Raw genomic sequence first — 25185 nt, 5'->3', positions numbered from 1 at the left:
ATTTTGGGTGTTATACCATTCTTCTTCTGTTATTTGAATCTTTAATTCTGCTTCCCTTTTTGTTTTCATGTAGAGCGTTGCTTCTCCCCCGCTTCCCACCAGAGCTTGGTAGAAAGCAGAGATGACCCGAGACCCCTTCTGTTTGTATGCATCCCCATTCACCTTGATCATCTAGTTCTGGCCTTATCTCTTTTGTAAAGTAGTCTCTTAATTGCAAGTATCAAAACAAATCTTTGTTTTCGAGACCATACTTTGACTTTAAATCTTGGAAGCTCATAAGCTCGCCATTTTCTGAAACTATATACATTGCCGTTATGCCTTTTTGTGCCCATTCTTTGAATTTTGAATCATACACCCCTGGCTTAAACTTTGAGTCATATGTGAACCACTTCAATGCGTGAACCCCTCTTTTTAATTTGTATTTTTCCACTATAACATTCCATATTTCTAACGTAAATGCTACTATTGGATCCATAGCATGTCTCAAAGCCCCTCTCAGATATTTGTCTCCCACCAAAATCTGGGTCTGGTAACCCTGTATCTCCCTTTCCATTTCTTTTCATCGAGATTCATAATCAGGTCTACACCAACAAGCCAGAGGTCTGAGTTGAGCTGCATAAAAGTATTTCCTCAGATTTGGTAAAGCCATTCCACCCTTGCTTTTCGGCAGTTGAAGTGTTGTTAGTTTTATTCTTGGTTTTTTGCTATTCCAAATGAATCTAGAGATCATTTTATCCCAGGCTATGAATTTATCTCGGGGGACATTAATTGGGAGAGATTGGAATAAATATAGTAGTTTAGGTAGGCTATTCATTTTTACCGTTTGTATTCTGGCACTGAAGTCTAGGGGAAGGGTCAACCACCTCTCAACATCCTTTTTGATGTTTTCTCCAATTTTGTTATAATTAGTTTCAAACAAGTTGGAAAGTGTTTTGGTTATAGTTACACCAAGATACTGCATCATTTTAGAGTTCCATTTCAGATTATATGCAACTCTGATTTGTTGGGATGGAGAATAATTGAATGAAAGAATTTGTATTTTTGTTATATTCAATTTATACCCTGAGTAGTATCCATATGTTTTAAATAGGTTCATTAGATTTGGGAGACATATATCTGGTCGTTCAAGAAAAATAATGATATCATCAACGAAAATACATGTTCTTTGTCTTCTATAGAAAGATATGTTCTTTCCCCCCACCCTATTTTGACCCCCTGCAGGTCTTCTCTCTGCCTTATTGCTTGTGCTAAGGGTTCAATATACAAAACGAAGAGAGTAGGAGAAAGACAGCATCCTTGCATTGTGCCCCTCTCCAACTGGATCCTTTTTGATACGTTTCCATTTACCTTAATCCTAGCTGTAGGCTCCTGATACGTTGTTTTAATACACTGAATTGCATCTTCATTGAAACCAAATCTCCTCAGTACTTCATATAAGAATACCCAACTAACACTATCAAAGGCTTTTTCTGCATCTAAACTGACCAGGACCATATTTGTATCCTTTTTTTGAGCATTATCCACAACATGGAGGGTTCTTCTAATATTATCCTGTGTTTGACGCCCCCGAATAAATCCAGTTTGGTCTTCATTAATCAGATCTGGACAAAAGTCTCGAGTCTTTTGCAAATGATTGAGGTAAATAGTTTGTAGTCTACATTTAAAATTGAGATTGGCCAGAAATTTTTACATTGCTCTTTGTCTTTGCCTTCCTTGGGTAAAATGGTAATAATTGCTTCCTTCCACGATGGGGGAGCCCTGCCCTCTTTAAGGGTCCAGTTAAAGCAAGACAGGAGCAGAGGTGTTAGCTCTTTCTTAAAGGCCTTGTACCATTCTGGTGGAAACCCATCACTGCCTGGTGATTTACTAGCCTTGAGTCTACTGATTGCAGCTTCCAGCTCCTTAAACGTAAATTGTGACGTAATGTTATTTCTATGTTGCTACTATGGCTAATAACTCAGTTGTCAATGATATAATTACTGTTTCATTGACTTTTCATGATTTTAATAAATTCAAATTATTATTCAGAATCATTGCTTGTTTCTAATATTTTTAGCTAGTTGTAAATGGTTTTGCATGTGTTTGTATAACCATATAACAATTACAGCACGGAAACAGGCCATCTCGGCCCTTCTAGTCCGTGCTGAACACGTATTCTCCCCTAGTCCCATCTACCTGCACTCAGACCATAACCCTCCATTCCTTTCCCATCCATATAACTGTACAATTTATTTTTAAATGATAAAATCGAACCTGCCTCCACCACCTCCACTAGAAGCTCATTCCACACAGCTACCACTCTCTGAGTAAAAAAGTTCCCCCTCATGTTACCCCTAAACTTCTGTCCCTTAATTCTCAAGTCATGTCCTCTTGTTTGAATCTTCCCTATCAGTGGGGAAAAGCTTATCCACGTCAACTCTGTCTATCCCTCTCATCATTTTAAAGACCTCTATCAAGTCCCCCCTTAACCTTCTGAGCTCCAAAGAATAAAGACCTAACTTGTTCAACCTTTCTCTAACTTAGTTGCTGAAACGCAGGCAACATTCTAGTAAATCTCCTCTGTACTCTCTCTATTTTGTTGACATCCTTCCTATAATTAGGCGACCAAAATTGTACACCATACTCCAGAATTGGCCTCACCAATGCCTTGTACAATTTTAACATTACATCCCAACTTTTATACTCAATGCTCTGATTTATAAAGGCCAGCACATCAAAAGCTTTCTTTACCACCCTATCTACATGAGATTCCACCTTCAGGGAACTGTGCACAGTTATTCCTAGATCCCTCTGTTCAACTGCATTCCTCAATTCACTACCATTTACCATGTACGTCCTATTTTGATTTGTCCTGCCAAGATGTAGCACCTCACACTTATCAGCATTAAACTCCATCTGCCATCTTTCAGCCCACTATTCCAACTGGCCTAAATCTCTCTGTAGACTTTGAAAATCTACTTCATTATCCACAACACCACCTATCTTAGTATCATCTGCATACTTACTAATCCAATTTACCACACCATCATCCAGATCATTGATGTAGATGACAAACAACAGTGGACCCAACACAGATCCCTGTGGCACCCCGCTAGTCACTGGCCTCCAACCTGACAAACAGCCATCCACCATTATTCTCTGGCATCTCCCATTCAGCCACTGTTGAATCCATCTTGCTACTCCACCATTAATACCCAACAATTGAACCTTCTTAACCAACCTTCCATGAGGAACCTTGTCAAAGGCCTTACTGAAGTCCATATATACAACATCCACTGCTTTACCCTCATCAATTTCCCGAGTAACCTCTTCAAAAAAATTCAAGAAGATTAGTCAAACATGACCTTCCAGGCACAAATCCATGTTGAAACTGTTCCTAATCATACCCTGTTTATCCAGATGCTTATATATATATATAATCTCTAAGTATCCTTTCCATGAATTTGCCCACCACTGACATCAAACTAACAGGTCTAAAATTGCTAGGTTTACTCTTAGAACCCCTTTTAAACAATGGAACAACATGCGCAGTACGCCAATCCTCCGGCACTATTCCCATTTCTAATGACATTTGAAATATTTCTGTCATAGCCCCTGCTATTTCTACACTAACTTCCCTCAATGTCCTAGGGAATATCCTGTCCGGACCCGGAGACTTATCCACTTTTATATTTTTCAAAAGTGTCAGTACTTTCTTTTCTTTGAATCTCATAGTTTCCATAGCTACTCTACTTGTTTCCCTTACCTCACATAATTCAATATCCTTCTCCGTGGTGAATACTGAAGAAAAGAAATTGTTCAATATCTCCCCCATCTCTTTTGGCTCTGCAGATAGCTGTCCCCTCTGACTCTCTAATGGACCAATTTTATCCCTCATTATCGTTTTGTTATTAATATAGCTGTAAAAACCCTTTGGATTTACTTTCACCTTACTTGCCAAAGCAACCTCATATCTTCTTTTAGCTTTTCTAATTTCTTTCTTAAGGTTCTTTTTACATTCTTTATGCTCCCCAAGCACCCCATTTACTCCATGCTGCATATAATTATTGTAGATCTCTCTTTTCCCGAACCAAATGTCCAATTTCCCTTAAACCATGGCTCTTTCCAATTTTTACTATTTCCTTTCTTTTCAATATATGTGTGCATATTTTGTTTAACTCATATTTGACATCATTTATGTTTTGCCATAGATTGCAACAAGAGAGCAACGACAATAAAATTGTTGAAGACTGTGAGGTGGCAGCAAAAAAGCGGAAGAAAGATCACTTTAACATTAGCACACAAAGTGAATGTAAGATTTTTCACCTTCAATTAAAAGCGAACAATTGACACTTTCTGGGTGTATTATTTAGTCATTGTGTTTAGTACCAAATTAAATTGCTGTTTATTTTTGCTAATATTTTTGGTCCTTGAATGGTCTTATTTCCATGCAAGTAATCAAGCTTAACAGTAATCTATTAAGATCAGAATTGCTGATTCACAGTAGGAAGACATGAGTGATTTGTTTTGGAAAATGACAAGACAGTCTGTTTTTGGTCATTCTGAACAAGGGTCACCTGTTCCTTTTCTGCAGAGATGCTGCCTAACCTGCTAGGTTGCTCCAGTACCTTGTATCCATCTTTGTTATAAACTAGCATCTGCATTTCCTTTCTACACGTCCAAAACTAGCTACTGGATGTTGTGAGGATCACTTTGTAGCCCCTGGCTGACAGCGTTTTCTTTAGGCCGGCGTGGACAAAGAGACAGCTGACAGGAAGAAGTAGCAGCAGCAGCTGATGAGTGGGGAGGGAGCCCCACACGACCGAGAGATTCCTGTCGGTGGAGGCGGCCTGAAGGAAGCACGGTCAACCAGGGACTACAATACGATCGCAACAACAGTTGTGTCAATCGGATAGTGTGGCAAATGGTGAAGAAGGGCTCACTGGTGCAGACCAACGCCATTGGCGCCTAGTTTCAAGATGAAACGACACAAAGTGCTAGATCAACTCGGCACACTGAATCAGACCTAGCCAGATAAGTCACCTGTCCATGTTTTCCAGAAATGCTGCCTGACTGTATATTAACCAGCGTCTGCAGGTCTTTGTTTCTATTTGGTTTTGAGGTGATTCTGATGTGTAGAATCTGACTGCGTAAGGGTTGACAGAACGTAACCTTTGTGTAAGTCGGGGAGTGTCGATGTAGGCCATTTTCTTCCTTGGCCATGATTTGATACAAATGAAAATGTATAAAATCATGAGAGGAATAGATCAGGTAGATGCACAGAATCTCTTGCCCATAGTAGGGGAATCGAGGAGGGCTCACTTTTTCACACAAAGGGTGGTGGGTGTATGGAACAACTTGCCAGAGGAGATAACTGAGGCAGGGACTATCCTAACATTTAAGAAACTGTTAGACAGGTACATGGATAGGACAAGTTTGGAGGGATATGGACCAAGTGCAGGCAGGTAGGACTAGTGTAGCTGGGACATGTTGGCTGATGTGGGCAAGTTGGGCTGAAGGGCTTGTTTCCACACTATCACTCTGATTTTGAGTGTGGGAAGTATATTTCTGCCTTCAGAAACCGTGTTTGATTTAAACACATCTTTAATGAGCACTAAAACTTAACAGCGTTGATGACAACAGGTTGTCAGTGCATCCTAACTGCTCGAACTGCCAGTGCCGGGAACGAGTGTTAGTATAAGTGTTATAGTGGGGTGGAGTTAGTGATGCTGGCTTATGTGTGATTGGTTCACATGCATCATCAATCTACAGAAAGTGTCAATCTTTAAAACGTATTCACAAAATAAACTACAATTCAGATTTTTTTTTTTTTACAGACTTCTATCGGGAAAAGTGGATCCATGTTCATAAAGGAAGTACTAGAGAAGTAGGTTGTTTTTGTACATGGCTGTCATTGCCAATCTCTTGAATGCAATTTGTCTTTAAATCTTCCATCTTCACTTCCAGAGACATGGTTATTGTACACTGGGAGAAGCTTTTAACCGTTTGGATTTTTCAAGTGCAATTGAAGACATGAGAAGATTCAACTATGTTGTTAAAGTAAGTTGTTAAACTACTCTCTGAATTGCAGAGAGTATATATGCCTTTTGAATTAGCATAAGTAGTGTGGTGTAGGTATGTTACAAAACCTACCTGAATCGTCATTGGGAATCTGCCCAAAGCCATGTCCGCGATTTTGGCGCTGTTTGGAGGGGGCGGGTTTAAAACGCGATTTTTACTAGGCTGTTCCAATCGCAGATGTTCAGCCTAGTAAATCATTAACGAAAAATCGCTGCAAGACCCGGTCGCAAAAGGTATTATTAGTTTTATAGGCCTCGAATAATAGTTATAATAGTTTTAAAATTACTCTCTCATTCCGCAACCTCTCGCAGCCCCAGGGTTTTATAAAGCAAACAATTAAAGGTATGTACCTTATTTTTACATTAAATGGGGCATGTATATAACCCTGTATATAAAGTTATCTATAGCGAGTAGTTCATTTTGGGCTTTTTATATCCCGCAGTATTTTTCTCGGCATTTGAGGGCACTAATCCAGCGCGATGTGAACGTTCCAAACCAGCGCGTTCACAGGAACCCACTAGAAAGCCGATTTAAATGGGCATTTATTTACAGCAATTGAACACTAAATTCCTTCCATTTGGCCTATAAATTAATGTAAATTAGATATAAAAATCATGTTATATTGTGAATTATTTGTGAATAATCTTTGGACACTTGGGCTATTTAAAAATGTTAATCTTTCCTTAAGAAATGGGCTTTTGACTATCCAAGATCACAGCTTTTTTGTAATGTCTATTGAAAATCAATAGGGAACAAGATGCTAATTTCCGAGTATGAAAATGGCCATAACTTTTTTAATACTTGAGATATGAAAGTGAATTTGGTGTCAAATTAAACTTACTGTTATGCTTTATCTGATGGGATAAATTGCAGACTTGATTTTTAAAATCTCAAAATGTTGTAACATTGCTATGTGGTGGTGAGCTTCCAATTCATTCAATTGCTTTTCTGTTACTGATGACAAACTGGTACAACCAGTATGGCTTCTGCGTCGCAGCTCCATAGACTAGGGTTGATTGTGACTTCTACATGGAGTTTTGTAATCCCTGTGACTGCATGGGTTTCCTCTGGGTTCTCCCACACCCCAATGCTGTGTGGGTTTGTTGGTTAATTGGCCACTATCAATTGGCCTGGCTTATAGGTGAGTGGTGAGATTGATGAGTTTGTAGATCTAATCTCTTGGTGCTTTGTCCAGCTGTAAAGCCCGAGCTATGCTGCACTTGCAGGCCCAAAACACTTTTGTTTGCACTCAATAAGCCATGGATGATGTATCTAGTGCAAATCCATTCACTTAAATGAAGTACCGATGAACGTCCAATCCATTTACAACTACATCCCCACCACCAGGAAGGTCTCGAGGCGTCCCGGTTCTTCCTTAAAACAAGATCAAATTAGTTTCCCTCTAATGCTCTCCTCTGCCTGGCGAACTTGTGCTCCCTTTCAACAACTCTTTTGACCACTCACATTTTCTTCAAGTTTAAAGTGTAACATAGAACATAGAAACATAGAAAATAGGAGGAGGCCATTCAGCCCTTTGAGCCAGCACCGCCATTCATTGTGATCATGGCTGATCATCCCCAATCAATAACCCGTGCCTGCCTTCTCCCCATATCCCTTGACCCCACTAGCCCCTAGAGCTCTATCTAACTCTCTCTTAAATCCATCCAGTGATTTGCCCTCCACTGCCCTCTGTGGCAGGGAATTCCATAAATTCACAACTCTCTGGGTGAAAAAGTTTTTTCTCACCTCAGTCTTAAATGACCTCCCCTTTATTCTAAGACTATGGCCCCTGGTTCTGGACTCGCCCGACATTGGGAACATTTTTTCTGCATCTAGCTTGTCCAGTCCTTTTATCATTTTATATGTTTCTATAAGATTCCCCCTCATCCTTCTAAACTCTAGTGAATGCAAGCCTAGTCTTTTCATTCTTTCCTCATATGACAGTCCCGCCATCCCAGGGATCAATCTCGTGAACCTACGCTGCACTGCCTCAATCACAAGGATGTCCTTCCTCAAATTAGGAGACAAACTGTACACAATACTCCAGATGTGGTCTCACCAGAGCCCTATACAACTGCAGAAGAACCTCTTTACTCCTATACTGAAATCCTCTTGTTATGAAGGCCAGCATTCCATTAGCTTTCTTTATTGCCTGCTGTACCTGCACGCCAACTTTCAGTCACCGGTGTACAAGAACGCCCAGGTCTCGCTGCACCTCCCCCTTACCTAACCTAACCCCATTGAGATAATAATCTGCCCCCTTGTTTTTGCCGCCAAAGTGGATAACCTCACATTTATCTATATTATACTGCATCTGCCATGCATCTGCCCACTCACTCAACCTGTCCAGGTTACACTGCATCCTCCTAACATCCTCTTCACAGTTCACTCTGCCTCTCAGCTTTGTGTCATCCGTGTTGCTTCTAATTCCCTCTTCCAAATCTATATTACTAAAACTCTGATCTTGACTGCTTTTGGCCCACTGTGCTGCGATTTTCGACAGAACGCCGCCACCTTCGACCGTCATTTTTGGCCACCATGCTCAGAGCCCCCCTCCGCCTTACGGGTGCGGAGGATATTTCCCATCGATGACAAATTAGAAAGATATTTACGTTTTTTTAAAAATCACCATTCTCTCTGCTGCCCCTGCTGGAGGGAGGGGGAGCGACTATAAAACCAGGAAGTGGTGTGCGTCACTCAGTCTCTGCAAGATGAATGAAGCCAAAGGTCACGTCTCTCTGAGCTCTGAATAACACTGAACAAATGTTTACACAACTGTGAGACCCCTTAATGTGGTTTGAAAATGAAAATATGGTTTGTTTGAAGTTAAAAGGCACTGCCTGCAAATGGTTGTTTGGGTGCTTTGGCGAAGTTGAAAGGCACTACTGTTTGGGTGCTTTGGCGAAGTTGAAAGGCACTACTTACTGCAAATTGTGGCTTGGGAGCTTTGGCTTGAAGTTGAAAGGCAATACTTACTGCAAATGGTGGCTTAGGTGCTTTGGCTTGAAGTTGAAAGGCACTACTTACTGCAAATGGTGGCTTGGGAGCTTTGGCTTGAAGTTGCAAGGCACTACTTACTGCAAATGGTGGCTTGGGTGCTTTGGCTTGAAGTTAAAAGGCACTACTGCAAATGCACTTACTTCCTGTTTGCACCGTATATTGATTATAGATAAAACGCTACCACTAACGGCTGTGATTTTTTGGCCATCTTACTCAGTCCCCCTCTGCTGAGCAGGTGTAGAGAATTCTTCCCAACAATGAAAAATAAAAGCGTTATTAGTGTTTAAAAAACGTTGAGAATCTCTCCAATCAATCACGCCATGAAAGTCGCACCTTTTCTGGTGGGAGGGGGAGGGGTTATAAACCCAGAAGTGTGGGTGTGGCTCAGTCTCTGCATGATGGGGGAGGGAGAGGTCACGACTCTGTCTGAGCTGTGAATCAACTGAACACATTGAATGTCTACTGAACTGTGAGTTTGGTGTTTTGTGTGGTTTTATGGTGGTTTCACCCTGCATGAAATGGTATGAAGCTGCATTTGAATTTGGTGGCCTTGCACCCTGCTTGAAGGGGAATGAAACTGCACTTGAATTCAGTGGCCTTGCACCCTGCATGAAGTGGTAGGAAACTGTACCTGAATTCAGTGGCCTTGCACCCTGCTCATAGAGGTAAGAAACTGCACTTGAATTTGGTAGCCTTGCACCCTGCTTGAAATGGTAGGAACATGGATTTGAATTTTGTGGCCTTGCACCCTGCTTGAAATGGAATTTCAAGGAATAGTCATGAGTCTACTGCCAGCCCACCAGCCATGAGTGAGCTGCCAGCAGATCAGGCTTGAGGGACTGAGCTGTCACCCCAAGAACCACTCCAGAAAGCCCTTCCACTGGCCACCAATATTGGAATTGGTGGAGAGGTGGAAAATTGCGTCGGGGGAACAGCCCTCCCGTGTGAACATGGGACCTAACGGGTCCCACTTGGTCTAGTCATTAATATATATTGTAATCGGTTGGGGCCCCAACACCGAGCCTTGCGGCACTCCAATCGCCACTGCCTGCCATTCTGAAAAGGACCCGTTCATTCCTACTCTTTCCTTCTGGTCTGCCAACCAATTTTTTATCCATGTCAACACCCTACCTCCAATACCATGTGCTCTAATTTTAGTCACCAGTTTACCGGAGCCATGGGCACTGTCATTGGTCCCAGCTATGCCTGGCTTTTTAGTGTTTAGGTTGAACAGTCCTTGATCCAAAAGTACACCGTTCCAAACACTATAGTGATGACTGAATTGGGGTTTCCTGCACCCATGCAGAACTAATTTCATTAACTCTACCACCAACTTCCACTCTGCCTGCATTTACTTGGACTATCTCTGACTTCTCTTTCCCTTTCTTAATATTCCTGTCTCAATTTCAAGAATAGATAATCGACTGGTGCCTACTACAAACTTGCTGACTCCCACAGTTATCTGGACTATTACTTACCTGCCCTTCTTTCCTTGCCATTTTCGCCTGCAATCAGTCTGAAGAAGGTCCTTGATGCAAAATGTCACCAATGCATGTTCTTCTGAGATGATGCCTGACCTGCTGGGTTACTCCAGCACCTTGTCTTTGTTTGTAGTCTTTGCTTGTTTCTTCAAGATAATGCAACGGTGCAGCTGGTAGAGCAGTCGACTCACTGTATCTGAGATCTAAATTTAATCCAGTGTCCTTGGGTCCTGTTAGTGAGTAGTTCAATTCTGCACCGCTGATCTGGAATATCTATTCATAGAATGCCATCCCCGTTATGTATTAAGGGAAATCACCTCTACCATTTAGTGGGCAGTCCAGATACCACCCCAATACATGGATAGGATGTGTTGAGCAAATGGGATCAACTTGAATGAGGCATCTTGGTTAGCGTGAACGAGTTGAGCCAAAGGCTGGTTTCTTTGCTTTATGATTTTATGACTTAAGGGCCAGTCCCACTTTGCCGTCATTTGCGCCTCATTTACGGTGATGTAACCATGCGTCACCATGCGATACATCAGCTTGCGTGCCCAATGCATCAGCGTGTGTATGCGATACGTCACTCAGGTGGCGTGCGAGGATTTCATGCAGCACGAAATCCTGGAGCGCCGCGCGATACCACGCGCAACTCCACGACTCTCCATGCGCCCGTCCCGCGTGATCCACATGCTTCAGAGTCCCCCTCCAGCTGTCTGAGCCAGAGGATTTTTCCCATCGATGAAAAATAGAAGACATTAATGTTTAAAAAAATGTTGAGATTCGCTCTCCTGTCAATCACACCATGATTTTTTTTTTTCTCACCTCAGTCTTAAATGGCTTCCCCTTTATTCAAAGACTGTAGCCCCTGGTTCTGGACTCACCCAACATTGGTAACATTTTTCTAGCTAACATCTAGCTTGTCCAGTCCTTTTATAATTTTATATGTTTCTATAAGATCTCCCCCCCTCACCCTTTCTAAACTCCAGTGAATACAACTCTGAAGAAGGGTTTCGGCCCGAAACGTCGCCTATTTTCTTCGCTCCATAGATGCTGCTGCACCCGCTGAGTTTCTCCAGCAATTTTGACTACCTTCCAGTGAATACAAGCCTAGCCTTTTCAATATTTCCTCATATGACAGTCCCGCCATCCCAGGGATCAATCTCGTGAACCTACGCTGCACTGCCTCAATCACGAGGATGTCCTTCCTCAAATTAGGGGACCAAAAGTGTACTATTGGGTTGCATCGCAGCTTGGGATGGGAACAGTTCTACCCAAGACAGCAAGACATTGCAGACTGTTGTAGAAGTAGCCCATTCCATCACACAGACCAGACTCCCCCTCCACTAAATCCATCGACATGCCACACTACCTTGGGAAAGCAGCTAATATAATGAAATACCTGTTCCACACAGGTCATTTCTCTTTCTCCCCGTTCCTGTTGGGCAAAAGATACAGATGCTTGAAAGCGCACACCACCAGACTCGGGAATAACTGCTTCCCCTCTCTTATCCAGGTTTTGAACGATCCTTCCATAAGCCAGGGTAATGTCCGAATCTCCTCTACCCATTGTAACTGCACTTGAATTTGGTGGCCTTGCACCCTGCTTGAAATGGCATGAAACTGTACTTGTATTTGGTGGCCTTGCACCCTGCTTGAAATGGCATTAAACTGCACTTGAATTTGGTGGCCTTGCACCCTGCTTGAAGTGGTAGGAAACGGCACTTGAATTTGGTGGCCTTGCACCCTGCTTGAAGTGGTAGGAAACTGCACTTGAATTTGGTGGTCTTGCACCCTGCTTGAAATGGAATTTCAAGGAATATCCGTGAGTCAACTGCCAGCCCACCAGCCATGAGTGAGTTGCCAGAGCACACCAGGCTTGAGTGACTGAGCAGCCAGCCCAAGAATCCATTCAGCCCACAATGTCCATACTAGCTCTCTGGAAACCAGACCCTTCAGCCCACAAAACCCATACTAGGGCTCCAGAACGCCCCTTCCCCACTGGCCACCAATATTGGAATTGGTGGAGAGGTGAAATATTGCGTGGCCAGTGGCTGTAATTCATTGCGCGAAGCAGTCAACTGAACAGGAAGGATTTTCGATTTTAATTTTAATAAGTGCATTTAGCCTGCAGTGAAGTGCAATTCATTGATATTTGTAATACTTTTTTAACTTAACAGCTTCTTCAACTAATAGCAAACTCGCAGTTAACCTCTTTAAGTGGAGCTGCACAGAAGAATTACTTCAATATTTTGGAAAAGATTGTTCGGAAAGGTAAATTTCATCTTTTAAAGATTAAAAATGTTCCGTGTGGTCTTCAAACTATACTAAATCACTTTTTGCCAATACCTTTTGATTTTGTTGCAATTTGTTTAAATTTTAAGTTCAGAGGATGTACAGTAAGCATATTTTCTTCTTTCTTTTGGCACTTGCAGAGTGGTATTTCACCAGAATGGCAGACTGGGTATTTAAAACAGAAGAGATTGGAAAGGTGCTGTGTACAAATACGAACCATAATGTCAAACCAGAACATTTATTTTGATCTATAGTAGTAGGATATTAGGCAGGTCACTTGAATTGAAAAGTAGAGTGGGAACAGGCCCTTTGGTCCACTGATTCCACTCAGTATCTATCACCCATTCTCCCTAGTTTTATGTTATCCCACTTTCTCATCCCAGACTGTCAATTAACCTGCAAACCCGCACGTGTTTGGTTTGTGGGAGGAAACCGGAGCACCCGGAGGAAACCCGTCCATTTCTCAGAAGAATATATAACTCCGTATACTCACAGACAGCATCTGATGCCAGGATCAAATCCGAGTCGGTGGTGCTGTGAGGAAGCAGCCCTACGAGCTGCGTCATTGTGCCGCATGCAACTGGATTTGTGGAGGTTATTGTGAATGACCAAGGCTGGGATGCAACTGCATGACTTATTATTGCCATTGTTATTTACTCTTTTACAACTCTTTCCTCTCATCTTAATCCCATGCCATGATTTTGATACCCATACCATTGAAACAAATTTTGATTGCCATTTGTCATTTTATTTACTCTTTTCCACAACTCTTCTTGCAGTCCTCTCCTCTGCATCCAGAGGAACACATCCTTTCTATAGTCCCATTTGTGCAATCATGAAATTTGATACCTATTCCTTGAGCTGTGACCATTGAATTCCTTAGTCCCAAATTTGCTGTCTGTCCTTTCATATTTGATTTATGGTGTCTACCACGAAAAACAGGCTCTACTCTTCTTGCCCATGCTGGCCAAGTTCTTCTACTTGAGTTCCCCCTGCCTGTGTTTGACCCATATCCCTTTAGGGAACTGCAGATGCTGGTCGAAGGTTCCTGGAGAAACTCAAATCACGTTTCGTGCCGAAGGGGACTGAAAAAAAAAGGGAAAAGGAATCTCACCAAGGAGACAGCAGGGGGGCTGAGGAAGGGGAGGAGACAGCAAGGACTAACAAAATAAATTCGATGTTCTTGGGTGCAGACTCCCCAAACGTGAATCTCCTCTGCACATCCAGAGGAACCCACATCCTTTGCTATAGTGTGTTGGGAAAAAAAACGATATCACATCTGCTGACATCTAGAGCAGCGGACGCAATAGATGAGGTTGTGCAGGTAAACCTCTGACCGCCTGTTTTGGAAACGGAGTTTAACAACCATAACGCCCACCAGGGTTTATATCCTCTCTCCCCATCCCCGCACTCGCAATAAGGGCCGAGTCCCCCTAGTCCTCACCTTTCACCCCACCAGCCGTCACATACAAAAAGTAATCCACCGTGAAGGGCACTTTCCCTTGCAACCGCAAGAGATGCAACACTTGTCCCTTTTCCTCCCCCCTCGAAGGACCCAAGCAATCGTTCAGGTGTGACAGAGGTTTACCTTAACCTCATCTATTGCGTCCAACATTTCAGCAGATCTATATCGGTGAGACCAAGCGGAGGTTGGGCGATGTTTCCCGAACACCTTTCACTACCTTTGGCTCAGCACTTCCCCCTCCCATCCGTCTCCGACCTGTCATACAGCGAGCACACCGGAAAAGGAACAGGCTCTATTCGTTTGGGGAGTCTGCTTCTTGAACATGCTTCTCCAAGTTTGTTAGTCCTTGCTTCTCCTCCCTTCCTCAGCCCCCCTGCTGTCCCTCCCATCCCCCAGCCTTCGGGCTCCTCCTCCTTTTCCCTTTCTTGTCCCCACCCACCCCCGCCCCCGATCAGTCTGAAGAAGGGTTTCGGCCCGAAACGTTGCCTATTTCCTTCGCTCCATAGATGCTGCTGCACCCGCTGAGTTTCTCCAGCTTTTTTGTGTAACCTCCCTCTAAACCTTTCCTTTCTATGTACATGTCCAAATGTCTTTTAAATGTTGTTCTCGTACCAACCTCAACTGCCTCCTCTGGCAGCTCGACGCATATACCTACCACCTTCTGTGTGGCAAAGGTTTCCCTCAGCTGCCTATTAAATGTTCCTCTCTCACATTAAACCTATTTCCTCTGTTTCTTGGTTCTACTACTCGGGGTAAAAGGCTCTGTGCTAGTCCTAGTTTGCGCAGCCTCTCCTTATAGCTCAGGCGCTCAGGTCCTGGCAATATCCTCGTAAATCTCTGCACTCTTTCCATCTTACCAACATCCTCCAAATGTGACCTCATCCAAGTCTTGTACAACTGTAACGCAGCATTCCAACTTCTATACTCGGTACCTTGACTGAATGCACCATTTTACTTTGCATCTTCACTGCACTAAAACAAAGAGGAAAAAACGCACAACAATCGCACACGAGAAACAGCAGACTGTACCTTTTACTCCTCTCCTCCTCTGTTTAGCCTCCTTGCCTCAGTGACAGTCAAATAGTGTTACAGTTAGAGAGAATGTGCAGATTTTTTTTTAAGTGCAAGGGTTGCAATGTGGTAGGTTGGGAGACCAAGATGATACCTGAACTTATGAGAAAACTGTTCAGAAGTTGTCTAGAAGCAACAGAGAAGAAGCTGTTCTGTATCTGGTGGTACATGCTTTCAAGATTATGTAACTTCTGCCCATTATGCAAATGGTCCTTGATTATGTTGGCTGCTTTCCTGAGACAATGGAAAGTGTACACAGCATGCAAATTAAATACAGATGATTAGATCTGGGTTGTGATAAAATGTGATGTTTCCTGCTATTGTGAATAACTTGTTAAACAATAATTTTGTAGTTTGTGACTTGATTCCTTCCAATTGTCATAGTCATACAGCACAGAAACAAGCTCTTCAGCTGAACTAGCCCATGCCAACCAAGGTGGCCCATCTGCACTAGTCCCACCTGTGTGGTTGGCTCATAATGGTTTTGTTTTTGCAGTGGTCAAAATGGGAGGGAGAGATCTATCATTATTTGGGCAGCTATATAGATAATAAAAAAAGGAGGGATATTGATCATCTTGGTCAGCATATTTCAGTGCTGTATGGGTTTGGAATCTTCATCTCATCTTTGGAAATGGTCATCAAAGTTCAGCATGATGTTCCATCCTTCACCCTCACTTTGGAAAATCAAACCACCTGGCTGTGCTCCTTCCTATGTGTAGGCTTCGATTGAAGAGTGCCTCTCCAGCTATAACGATTACAACGAATTCTCCATCGAACTTCACATCATAGCCTGGTTTGGCACCTTGAATGCCACAGAACAAAGGAGACCAGACTGCTGGGTATATCACAGGGACTGAAGGTATCTATAGGAGGCACTCTCATAAAATGCCAGACAATTTCATCAAAGATCCTCACCACCCTGCGCATGCTCTCATTTTGCTTCTAGCATTGGGAAGAAGGTACAAGAGCTTGAAACCAAAACCACCAGTTTCAAGAACAGCTTCTTCCTTGCAGCCATCAGGCTCTTGAACACTGCAAAACACTAATGTCAGCAAAAATTACCCTCTATAGGTTTGTCTTTGGTTGCACTTCTTTTGTTGCTCTTTTGGTGGTTATTAATTTAATGTATTTTTGAGTTATCTGTGTTATTGTGCTTACTGGCCTGTTAAGCTGCAGCAATGAGAATTTCAATGGTCCATTGTCGGTACATATAATAATTAAACACTTTTGACTTATGACTCTTGAAAGTATCTTTTCATTATGCTCAAATACCCTGCCTTGATCTTTTCAAAAAGCGGCCGTTAGAATTTAAAGTTCAGGAGCTAGAACAGCACTGGAACAGGCTATTCGGCCCATGAGCAACTTGCATTTTGTAAACTCACTGAATTCTGTTTGTAACATTATAAGAAACTGCATTGTAATTGCACAATAACTTCAAACAAAACCCAATGCCTAAAAGATAATTTGGATTTCTGGTATGCCTATGCATTCCACTTATTTGTATCTTTTTTACAATTAATGTGTAAGGACTGAATCATGCCATCTTGTTCTGTTACAGTGATTGAGGACCAACAGAATCCTCGACTAATCAAAAACCTTCTCCAGGATCTGGGTTCTGCACTCTGTATCCTGGTTCGTGAGGTGGGAAGGTGTGTCCTTGTTGGAAACATAAATATCTGGGTTTACCGAATGGAAACAATTCTGAATTGGCAACACCAGCTAAATAATCTGAAGATTACCAGGGTAGGAATAATTAAAAAAATTATTGCTGTCACCCATATAAAAAATGTTTGCTTTAACATTACTGATCAAGTAATTTTAGGTGATTGACGTGTGTAAATGGGCCTATCCATAATGCCCTACGATTTTTTTAATGTATACAGGTGCACAACCTTTTATCCGAAAGCCTTGGGACCAGACACTTTTCGTAATTCGGAATTTTTCGGCTTTCGGATTGGAAGATTTTTAGCGTAGATTTTAACGGCTGGCTCAGTGGTAGAGTGCTCGGCTCATATCCGCAAGGTCGCGAATTTGCGCCTCGATCCCGGCAGTTACTCGATCGCGAGTTTGAGTCTTCAATGTAGTTTTTTCTTGCAGAATAGGAGAGAATAGGGAGGGTTAGGCTGGGATCATTCTCTGCGAGATAATCTTAGTGCGGGAGACAAGTATAGGAGAGGTGTACTGACTGTGTGGGCAGAACTTTGGAAGTGATTGCCCACCATTCTCAAAAGCCGCTGTGTCTCCCTGTCCCTCCAACTCCAGAGGAATCCGCTCCCCGATGGGCCGCTACAGCGACAAGTGGCAGTTCGCCCACAGCCCGAGCTGCGCCACCCCAAGAACAAGAAGTACCTTGCACACCATCAGCTTCTGTTCCCAGTCTCGGCTCCTGTCCAGGGGGGTGGCTGGAGACGTCAGGACCAACAGGAACCCGCTCCCCGATGGGCCGCTACAGCGACAAGTGGCAGTTTGCCCACAGCCCGAGCTGCGCCCCCTCATCCGCAACCCGGGTCCCTCTGGAATTGGAACGGGGCTGGGCTAGAGTTGCTGCTGGCTGTGAGTCTCTGGGATCTCCGTGCTTGCAGTCAGTGTCCCGTTGGTCCTGACGTCTCCGGCCACCCCCCTGGACAGGAGCTGAGACTGAACTGTACAGCCCTTGCCCCCTCCCTCTGCAACTGCAAACAACCGCACTCTCCTGCTCACCTGCAAGGGTGGTACAGTTCCCAGTCTCAGCTCCTGTACAGGGGGGTGGCCGGAGACGTCACAGCCCGAGCTGCGCCCCCTCATCTGCAACCCCAAGAACAAGACGTACCTTGCACACCATCAGCTTCTGTCCCTATGGGAAGCGTGTTCCTCTGGAGTTGGAACGGGGCTGGGCTGCTGCTGGCTGTGGGTCTCTGGGATCTCCGTGCTTGCAGTGGGCCTGGGGGTCGGTGTCCCGTTGGTCCTGACGTCTCCGGTGACTGGCATTGTATGCTGGCATCGCCGACATGAAGACAGTGCCAAGCCCCCGCGCCGGTGCAATGGGTGGGGAACTGGAGAGGGGAGGGAAGGGGTCACACACATGGCCGGGAAGCAGAGGGGTGTAGGTGGGGTGAAACTGAAGGGAGCGACAATCTGCTGCTGCCTACCAGCTGAGTTAAAACGTTCCCACGCAAGACTCACGATACACTGTGTATCGTGAGTCTACCGTGGGAACTTTTTAACTCAGCGGGCAGGCAGCAGCAGATTGTCAATTATTAACCCTCCCGCGCAATATACCCTCACCTCTTTTATGAATGGGGATTTAGTTCCCCTTTCTTCGAGGACCGACCGGAGGTTCCGCTGTCACCTCTGCGGGCCGCCCTCGGTAAATGTCTTCAAGGACCTTTCTTCAAGGACTAAAAAAATAAACGCTATTCGGAGCTTTTCGTTATTTGGATCTTCGGATAAAAGGTTGTGCACCTGTATTATGATTTTTCTTTTTTGAACGTTTAATTGTGGTTACACCCTGTATGGCTCAATTGTTGCTGTTCTAAACCTGAGCCATGCAGCACAAGGCTCTTGGGTTAACAATGTCTGTGCTAAAATTGAGGCCAAGATTAACTCTTATCTGCCTGCACGTAATCAATATCCAGCATTTCCCTCCATACTCGTGTACTTCATTGAGCGATGCTGGCTCGAAGGGCCAAATGGCCTCTTCCTGCACCTATTTTCTATGTTTACCTATCCGAAAGTCTCTTAAATGCCACTATTGTATAAGTCTCCTCCAGCAGTGTATTCCTGGTATTCCACACTATGAATATTTAAAAAAAAAAAACTTATCCTGCACATCTCCTTTAAACTTTGTCCCTGCACCTTAAATCAAAGACTACATGTAAATGATATTTCTAACCTGCGAAATGGGGTAGACAGTCAGAACTTATGCACCTCAAAATTTTATATACTTCTATTAGGTCACTCCGCAACCTGGGCCGTTCTCGAGAAAACAATCCAAGTCTGTCCAACCACTCTCTGTAGCTAAGCCTAATCCAGACAGCATTCTGGTAAACTACAGTTGCATCCTTTCCAAAGTTTCCACATCCTCCCTGTAATGACTTGAGCAGAAGTGCACACAATACTCCAAATGCGGCATAGACAAAGTCCTATAAAGCTACATCATGGCTTCCTGACCCTTTTACTCCATGCCCTGATTTGTGAAGGCAAGCATACCATCTTTACCACTCTATCTAAATGTCGCTGCTTTTGGGAAGTTGTGGACTTGGACCCCAGGTACATCTTGGTACCCTCTGTACATCAATAATTCTCACTTGCAAGCATGGAATCCTGATTTAAAGAACAAAATGTGACAATGTCATTAGTATGGCATCATGAATGTATATAAATTAGTTAAAGATGACATCTGCCAAACATATTTCTCTGGAATATCTGATTAGCTGTTTGGCACATTTCAGATGTTACTCTGTCAAAGGTATTGGTGCACCGTTGTATTGGATAGTGTAGTGTCGAAAATGATCGAAGCCATTTAGAACAGAGACGAGGAAACACTTTTTCTCACAGAGAGTGGTGAGTCTGTGGAATTCTCTGCCTCAGAGGACGGTGGAGGCAGGTTCTCTGGATGCTTTCAAGAGATAGGGCTCTTAAAAATAGCGGAGTCAGGGGATATGGGGAGATGGCAGGAGCGGGGTACTGATTGGGGATGATCAGCCATGATCACGTTGAATGGCGGTGCTGACTCGAAGAGCCGAATGGCCGACTCCTGCAGCCATTGTCTATTGTGTATGATAGTTGACTTTTGCTAAAATAGATTTTTGTTCCCGAGGTAAATCTCCCAAAGTGGTTTTGTTTATGCAGATCTCTTTAGATGCAGAGTTAGAATTGGAGGTGGGACTGTGGGGATAGTACAAGTGGTGAAGAGAAGGAAGAGTTGTGGTGGGAGGGGAGGTAAACGGATGGTGGGCACAAAAGGGGATCTTAAATCCCAAAAAGGATGGATAAGATTTAAACAGTGTTTGTAAATCTCAAATCCATCTTTACTTGTTGCTTGTGAGAGAACAAGCAACCGTTTTGCTCTTATGAGGCAGTTTGTACTGTAGAATCTTGAGGGGACTGTGGTGATTTCTAATGAAGAAAGCAGTTTCTTGGAATTTTTGAATCTAGATGGACAGAAGAAGCTGAACAGTCGCCATTTAATTCTAGCAATTCTTGCAGGCCATGAGTAGCAGGAATATTTCCCCAAAGCTCGACAAAGTTGACAAAAAATGAAACCCTGACTAGCTATATTTCCACCTGTTGACTCTGGATTAAACCTGTCTGACTTGTGCATCTTGGCTACTTTCCCTAAAGGTGGAAAGGCAACTGAGAAAATATGCAATGTATGTTTTAGAAGTTCACTTTTATCTGGATTGCTAGATAGTACTTTCCAAATTTAAGCATGTTCTTCTGAGGAGTTATTACTGAAGTGTTTAAGAAAGAATTGCAGATGCTGGAAACATCGAAGGCAGACAGAAATGCTGGAGAAACTCAGCGGGTGAGGCAGCATCTATGGAGTGAAGGAATAGGTGATGTTTTGGGTCGATACCCTTCTTCAGACTGATGAATGGTCTCGCCCCGAAACGTCACTTATTCCTTCCCTCCATAGATGCTGCCTCACCCGCTGAGATTCTCCAACATTTTTGTCTATTAGAGAAGTGTTGTCATTTTGGCAAAATTTGAATTTTTTTGTTCTGGAATATTTGAGTACTATTTAGATCAAGCCAATAACACAAAATGCTTTTTCTTGTATATACAGAGAATAGGTAATAGTGTGACACTGAGCGACCTTCCACTTCATATGCAGAGAAGTATTCTGCATAGGTTTTCTGATGGCCTGGATATTATCAACTTGGGACAGGTGACCTCTACTCTGCACATGCTCAGTGAAGATAAACACCTGTGGAAAAGTCTTTGCAAGTACCATTATTCAGAAAAGCAGGCAAGTGTCAGCTGACATTGAATGTGCTTTAAATGAAAACAGTAAACATTGTACAATTAAATATGTTTTGTCTACTCCACTGCAAAATCTCCTCAAGGTATGTCTACTTTGAAGAGGCTCTCCTCCTCTATCCTTACCCCCTCCCCCCTTCCCCCACATCAGTCTGAAGAAGGGTCTCGACCTGAAATGTCGCCAATTCCTTCGCTCCATAGATGCTGCCTCGCCCGCTGAGCTTCTCGAGTTTTTTTGTCTACCAACAATTAAATACTAGACTAAGTGGGACCTGTTGGCTGAAGGGACTGGTTTCCAGATGGCTAGTATGGACATTGTGGGCCAAGTGGATTCTTGGACTGGCAGCTCAGTCACTCAAGCCTAATGTGCTGGCAACTCACTCACTCATGGCTGGTGGGCTGGCAGTTGACTCGCGACTATTCCTTGCAATTCCATTTCAAACAGTGTGCAAGGCCACCAAATTCAAGTGCAGTTTCCTACCACTTCAAGCAGGGTGCAAGGCAACCAAATTCAAGTGCAGTTTCATGCCACTTCAAGCAGGGTGCAAGGGCACCAAATTCAAGTGCAGTTTCATGCCATTTCAAGCAGGGTGCAAGGCCACCAAATTCAAGTACAGTTTCATGCCACTTCAAACAGGGTGCAAGGCCACCAAATTCAAGTGCAGTTTCATGCCACTTCAAGCAGGGTGCAAGGCCACCAAATTCAAGTGCAGTTTCATGCCATTTCAAGCAGGGTGCAAGGCCACCAAATTCAAGTACAGTCAAATGCAAGGGCATACCATTTCAAGCAGGGTGCAAGGCCACCAAATTCAAATGCAGTTTCATACCATTTCAAGCAGGGTGCAAGGCGATCATATTCGTTTTTTCTAAAATCAATATATAGCGCAATTAGACTTTTAATTATATAGATTTTAAAACCATATTTTCATTTTCAAACCAACCACATTTTCATTTTCAAACTTCATTTTCAAACCACATTAAGGGCACTCACAGGTCAGTAAAGCCACACTCACGGTTTAGTAGACATGTGTTCAGTGTTATTCACAGCTCAAACTGAGAGTCGTGACCTCTCGCTCCCCCATCTTGCAGAGACTGAGGCACGTCCACACTTCCATTTATAGTCCCTCCCCTCCCGCCGGAAGGGGCATGGCCTTCATGATGTGATTGACAGGAGAGAGAATCTCAACAATTTTTAAACATTAATAAGTTTTTTTTATTTTTCATTGATGGGAAAGATCCACTGGCCATGACAGCTGGAGGGGGACCGAGTAAGATGGCCAAGATAGCAAGCCACCAATTTATTGTCTGTACAATCTTGTTTGTCATCTAATAAATAGCTAAACAGCCTGTTGTCCAAATGCTGCTTGCTGGGGAACAATGTTATTCTCTCTTCCATTCTGAAAAAAATCCATTTGCTATTGTATGTTGGTTTCTGTCCCCTAACTACCCCCCCTTAAATTCAATAACCTTGAATTTTGCTCACTTTATTGTATGACATTTGCTATCCTCTTCTTGCGTTCCTACTACAGCTCATCAAATCCCATTTCTCTTGCATGTGCTAACTTTCATTAATTAGCTTTAATTTTGATTGAGGTTTGGAAAAGTGAAAACACATAGAATCTATTGTGAATTTTTGGTAAGATGCATTTTGATGAGAAATTATTCATTGTTTTCTGCTTTTAAATGCAAAGCAAAAGCAGACTGTTTCTGATGACACCTAACCTTTGAATCACTTAATATTTAAGAATCTAAATGTTTGATCTAAATTCAATAGACCAATTTTTTCAACCATTTGTATGGATGCAAATTGCCCACAAAAGGTTTATTAAAAAAAATCAAAAAAAAATCTCCCCCAGTGAATCGCAGCAAAAATGATAGGAAATCATAATGCAATCTTGGTGTTAACAATAAACAATTTACTAGAAACTGAACTAGATCGCGACAAAGAATTGAAGGATTGCAATGATGTACATCATCACTGAATCTCAAAATGTTATCACTAAACAGTTACATACATAGAAAATAGGTGCAGGAGTAGGCCATTCGGCACTTCGAGCATGCCCGCCATTCAATATGATCATGGCTGATCATCCAACTCAGTATCCCGTACCTGCCTTCTCTCCATACCCCCTGATCCCCTTAGCCACAAGGGTCACATCTAACTCCTTCTTAAATATAGCCAATGAACTGGCCTCAACTACCCTCTGTGGCAGAGAGTTCCAGAGATTCACCACTCTCTGTGTGAAAAAAGTTCTTCTCATCTCAGTTTTAAAGGATTTCCCCCCTTATCCTTAAGCTGTGACCCCTTGTCCTGGACTTCCCCAACATCGGGAACAATCTTCCTGCATCTAGCCTGTCCAACCCCTTAAGAAATTTGTAAGTTTCTATAAGATCCCCTCTCAATCTCCTAAATTCTAGAGAGTATAAACCAAGTCCATCCAGTCTTTCTTCATAAGACAGTCCTGACATCCCAGGAATCAGTCTGGTGAACCTTCTCTGCACTCCCTCTATGGCAATAATGTCCTTCCCCAGATTTGGAGACCAAAACTGTACGCAATACTCCAGGTGTGGTCTCACCAAGACCCTGTACAACTGCAGTAGAACCTCCCTGCTCCTATACTCAAATCCTTTTGCAATGAAAGCTAACATACCATTTGCTTTCTTTACTGCCTGCTACACCTGCATGCCTACCTTCAATGACTGGTGTACCATCACACCCAGGTCTCGCTGCATCTCCCCCTTTCCCAATCGGCCACCATTTAGATAATAGTCTGCTTTCCCGTTTTTGCCACCAAAATGGATAACCTCACATTTATCCACATTATACTGCATCTGCCAAACATTTGCCCACTCACCCAGCCTATCCAAGTCACCTTGCAGTCTCCTAGCATCCTCCTCACAGCGAACACTGCCCCCCAGCTTTGTGTCATCCGCAAACTTGGAGATATTGTCTTCAATTCCCTCATCCAGATCATTAATATATATTGTAAATAGCTGGGGTCCCAGCACTGAGCCTTGCGGTACACCACTAGTCACTGCCTGCCATTGCGAAAAGGACCCGTTTACTCCTACTCTTTGCTTCCTGTTTGCCAGCCAGTTCTCTATCCACATCAATACTGAACCCCAATGCCGTGTGCTTTAAGTTTGTATACTAATCTCATGTGGGACCTTGTCAAAAGCCTTCTGGAAGTCCAGATACACCACATCCACTGGTTCTCCCCTATCCACACTACTAGTTACATCCTCGAAAAATTCTATAAGATTCGTCAGACAGGATTTACCTTTTGTAAATCCATGCTGACTTTGTCCAATGATTTCACCACTTTCCAAATGTGCTGCTATCCCATCTTTAATAACTGACTCTAGCACTTTCCCCACTACCGATGTTAGACTAACTTGTGTGTAATTCCCCGTTTTCTCTCTCCCTCCCTTCTTAAAAAGTGGGGTTACGTTTGCTACCCACCAATCCTCAGGAACTGCTCCAGAATCTAAAGAGTTTTGAAAGATTATTACTAATGCATCCACTATTTCTGGAGCTACTTCCTTAAGTAATCTGGGATGCAGCCTATCTGGCCCTGGGGATTTATCGGGCTTTAATCCATTCAATTTACCCAATACCACTTCCCGACTAACCTGGATTTCACTCAATTCCTCCAACTCCTTTGACCCGCGGACCCCTGCTATTTCCGGCAGATTATTTATGTCTTCCTTTGTGAAGACGGAACCAAAGTAGTTATTCAATTGGTCCACCATATCCTTGTTCCCCATGATCAACTCATCTGACTGCAAGGGACCTACATTTGTTTTAACTAATCTCTTTCTTTTCACATATCTATAAAAACTTTTGCAGTCAGT

At 43.2% G+C, this 25185-nt stretch overlaps 1 protein-coding gene across 5 annotated transcripts in view; it reads left to right on the top strand.

Annotated features, from left to right (window-relative positions):
* Positions 1 to 25185, top strand: part of fbxo25 (F-box protein 25) — a 41806-nt gene that overhangs the window by 6548 nt on the left and 10073 nt on the right. For 4 of the 5 annotated variants that reach the window (XM_055635231.1, XM_055635233.1, XM_055635230.1 and 1 more), the window contains exons 2-7: positions 4191 to 4291; positions 5817 to 5866; positions 5947 to 6039; positions 12719 to 12812; positions 16928 to 17112; positions 21137 to 21319. In XM_055635231.1, coding sequence (XP_055491206.1) covers positions 4191 to 4291; positions 5817 to 5866; positions 5947 to 6039; positions 12719 to 12812; positions 16928 to 17112; positions 21137 to 21319 — 706 coding nt within the window. Of the gene's footprint in view, positions 1 to 3723; positions 3804 to 4190; positions 4292 to 5816; positions 5867 to 5946; positions 6040 to 12718; positions 12813 to 16927; positions 17113 to 21136; positions 21320 to 25185 lie in introns of all 5 variants that reach the window. The other variant, XM_055635234.1, reaches the window with a different exon arrangement.

This window comes from Leucoraja erinacea, chromosome 5 (genome assembly GCF_028641065.1).
Source record: "Leucoraja erinacea ecotype New England chromosome 5, Leri_hhj_1, whole genome shotgun sequence".
Taxonomy (NCBI): Eukaryota; Metazoa; Chordata; class Chondrichthyes; order Rajiformes; family Rajidae; genus Leucoraja; species Leucoraja erinaceus.
Note: the sequence above shows the minus strand (reverse complement) of the source record. Positions and strands in the feature narration are given on the sequence as shown.